The sequence below is a fragment of the Lucilia sericata genome, unplaced genomic scaffold (assembly GCF_015586225.1).
Source record: "Lucilia sericata isolate MDLA Ls3-8-SP2 unplaced genomic scaffold, ASM1558622v1 Contig003689F_arrow, whole genome shotgun sequence".
Classification (NCBI taxonomy): Eukaryota; Metazoa; Arthropoda; class Insecta; order Diptera; family Calliphoridae; genus Lucilia; species Lucilia sericata.
In genome coordinates this window covers 25,001-28,562 of record NW_023996994.1, presented here as the reverse complement: position 1 = coordinate 28,562, position 3,562 = coordinate 25,001, and the positions used below count along the sequence as shown (strand labels likewise).

Here is a 3,562-nt window from a genome sequence, read left to right as displayed (position 1 = left end):
ACAAAACAAAAAGAGCTAGAAATAAAATAAATATTGTAACAGGGAAAAGCATGACTTGTAGTCAAGTAGTTTGTTTAAATTACTTTTAAGATTTTTTGCAATAATTCTGCCCCTAGAGGTGGTGAAAGAAGGCGTTTTTTTGTAGATTAAAGTGTTAATTACTTGTAGTTTTATTTATTTATTAATAATTTTACATTTTCTATCATTTAACGACAGAGTGTCCAAGAGAAAAATCAATTGGAAATTGCTAATTTAAAATATGAAAATGAATCATTAAGAAATCGTTTAAGAGACGTGGTCAATTCTCCACTATCGGATGCGGAAAAACATCAAATTATACAAGATTCACAACGTTTGCATAGTTCAGCACCAGCTTCTATAGCATTGCCCACAGTAAGTTATTAAGCACAGATAGGAAACAGTCATATAAATATATAATTAACTTTCTCCCAAACAGACAACAGACAATGATAATGGTGGCACTCCATGCCTTACACCCGACTGGGATAAACACTCCTCGTCTAGTGAAATATCTGTAGCTTGTTTACAGGATAAAATCATACAAATGGAAGAAACCATTACTCGACTAATGAAGAATTACAAGCTACACTCCAAGAATTAGCCGATTTACAAGTTCAACTTACCGATGCTCATGCCGAAAACGAACGTTTAGCCGAAGAAAAAGATGTTCTTTTCCAATCGTTATGTCGACAAACCGAAAACTTAATGAATCCCGTACACAAATCAATAATCTACAAGAATTGCTATTAAGAGATGCCAAACAAACGAGTGCTGCTGAAGAAGTAGCCAATACGGAGCGTGAAAAGAAATTGATGGATTTAATAAAAAGTGCTCAAGATGAACGTGAAGCGGTTTTAGTTAAACACGAAGAATTAAATGGTGAAATACAGGAAATGCGTCAAACGCATGAAGCTCAAAATCTAGAACAATCACGTCTACGTGAACGTATTGCTCTTTTAGAATCTTCCATAGATGCTGAGCATGCTCAACGCAAACAAATGGAAACACAGCTATTAAGCGCCAAAGAGGAAATTTCCCATGGTCTTATCGAAATCATCGTTTAACTACTTTGCTAGAGAATGCTAAAGCTAAAATAGAAGAACTTGAACAAGATTTGGCTCGAGGTGATAAAACCGATCTTAGTGATCTTTTGGATACAGCACGCAAAGAGAAAGATGTTTTAGAAGAAAAAGTGGCCGAATTGCAAGATCAATGGTCTCGCAGCCAGGCAGAGGCAAGACGCCTTAAAGAACAACTTACCGATGTTACCGAAGAGCTTAAAGTCTCTAAAAATAATGCCAAATGTGCTCTCTCACATCTCGAATATCGTTTTGAACAATTGCAACAGGAAAAAGACAAACTTACTTTGGAAAATCAACAACTTTGTGAAACCTCCTCGGAGTTACAAGTACAATGTAAATGTCACTTGGAGGATAAAACACAACTACAAAATCTTTTAGCTGAAACACAAAAACATCTCTCCGAAATGGAACGTAAACTCAATGATACTCAAACACAATTGGAAGATTTGCAACAATTACGCAAACAGGAGATAGAAGAATGGCAACAGTTCCAGTCGGATCTATTGATGACGGTACGTGTGGCCAATGATTTTAAGACTGAAGCCTTAAGTGCTAGAGAACAATTAGTTTTGGATAATAAAACCCAAAAGGAAAAGATACGTATGCTCGAGCAGCAAATTGAAAAATTAACCAAACAACGTGAGTTTTCTTTTTTCTTTTATAAAGTAGTTCAAATTTTATTTTTTATATTAATGCAGCTTTATTTACAGAACAACAACAAACTGAAACCCAACAATCTGTATTAACAACCGTGCAACAGGAAATGGCCTCTAGACGCAGTAAAATTGGCAGCTTTTCAAGACAGGATTCCAGACTGTCCGTTAAGACTTTAATTGAAAGTATAGAAAATAATAAACAGGTAAAGTAATAAAAAAATGAAAACTACATATTTGTAAACAATAAAACAGAACTAGAACAAAACAAAACAAAACAAAACAGAACTAGAACAGAACTAGAACAGAACTAAAACAGAACTAGAACAGAACTAGAACAGAACTAGAACAGAACTAGAACAGAACTAGAATAGAACTAGAACAGAACTAGAACAGAACTAGAACAGAACTAGAACAGAACTAGAACAGAACTAGAACAGAACTAGAACAGAACTAGAACAGAACTAGAACAGAACTAGAACAGAGCTAGAACGGAACTAGAATTATAACAGAACTAGAACAGAACTAGAACAGAACTACAACAGAACTAGAACAGAACTAGAACAGAACTAGAACAGAACTAGAACAGAACTAGAACAGAACTAGAACAGAACTGGAACAGAACTAGAACAAAACTAGAACAGAACTAGAACAGAACTAGAACAGAACTAGAACAGAACTAGAACAGAACTAGAACAGAACTAGAACAGAACTAGAACAGAACTAGAACAGAACTAGAACAGAACTAGAACAGAACTAGAACAGAACTAGAACAGAACTAGAACAGAACTAGAACTGAACTGAACTAGAACAGAACTAGAACAGAACTAGAACAGAACTAGAACAGAACTAGAACTAGAACTAGAACTGAACTAGAACTGAACTAGAACTGAACTAGAACTGAACTAGAACTGAACTAGAACTGAACTAGAACTGAACTAGAACTGAACTAGAACTGAACTAGAACAGAACTAGAACAGAACTAAACAGAACTAGAACAGAACTAGAACAGAACTAGAACAGAACTAGAACAGAACTAGAACAGAACTAGAACAGAACTAGAACAGAACTAGAACAGAACTAGAACAGAACTAGAACAGAACTAGAACAGAACTAGAACAGAACTAGAACAGAACTAGAACAGAACTAGAACAGAACTAGAACAGAACTAGAACAGAACTAGAACAGAACTAGAACAGAACTAGAACAGAACTAGAACAGAACTAGAACAGAACTAGAACAGAACTAGAACAGAACTAGAACAGAACTAGAACAGAACTAGAACAGAACTAGAACAGAACTAGAACTGAACTAGAACTGAACAAGAACTGAACTAGAACTGAACTAGAACTGAACTAGAACTGAACTATAACTGAACTAGAACTGAACTAGAACTGAACTAGAACTGAACTAGAACTGAACTAGAACTGAACTAGAACTGAACTAGAACTGAACTAGAACTGAACTAGAACTGAACTAGAACTGAACTAGAACTGAACTAGAACTGAACTAGAACTGAACTAGAACTGAACTGAACTAGAACTGAACTAGAACTGAACTAGAACTGAACTAGAACTGAACTAGAACTGAACTAGAACTGAACAAGAACTGAACTAGAACTGAACTAGAACTGAACTAGAACTGAACTATAACTGAACTAGAACTGAACTAGAACTGAACTAGAACTGAACTAGAACTGAACTAGAACTGAACTAGAACTGAACTAGAACTGAACTAGAACAGAACTAGAACAGAACTAGAACAGAACTGGAACAGAACTAGAACTGAACTAGAACTGAACTAGAA

At 35.3% G+C, this 3,562-nt stretch overlaps 1 protein-coding gene across 1 annotated transcript in view; it reads left to right on the top strand.

Moving 5' to 3' along the window:
- Window positions 1–216: 216 nt before the first annotated feature.
- LOC119614936 (cytospin-A-like) overlaps window positions 217–3,562 on the top strand; it is a gene marked incomplete at its 5' end in the record, with an annotated part of 4,643 nt that continues 1,297 nt past the window's right edge. The window contains 6 exon segments of the mRNA XM_037971025.1: window positions 217–393; window positions 458–572; window positions 575–715; window positions 718–1,074; window positions 1,077–1,742; window positions 1,814–1,962. Coding sequence (XP_037826953.1) covers window positions 217–393; window positions 458–572; window positions 575–715; window positions 718–1,074; window positions 1,077–1,742; window positions 1,814–1,962 — 1,605 coding nt within the window.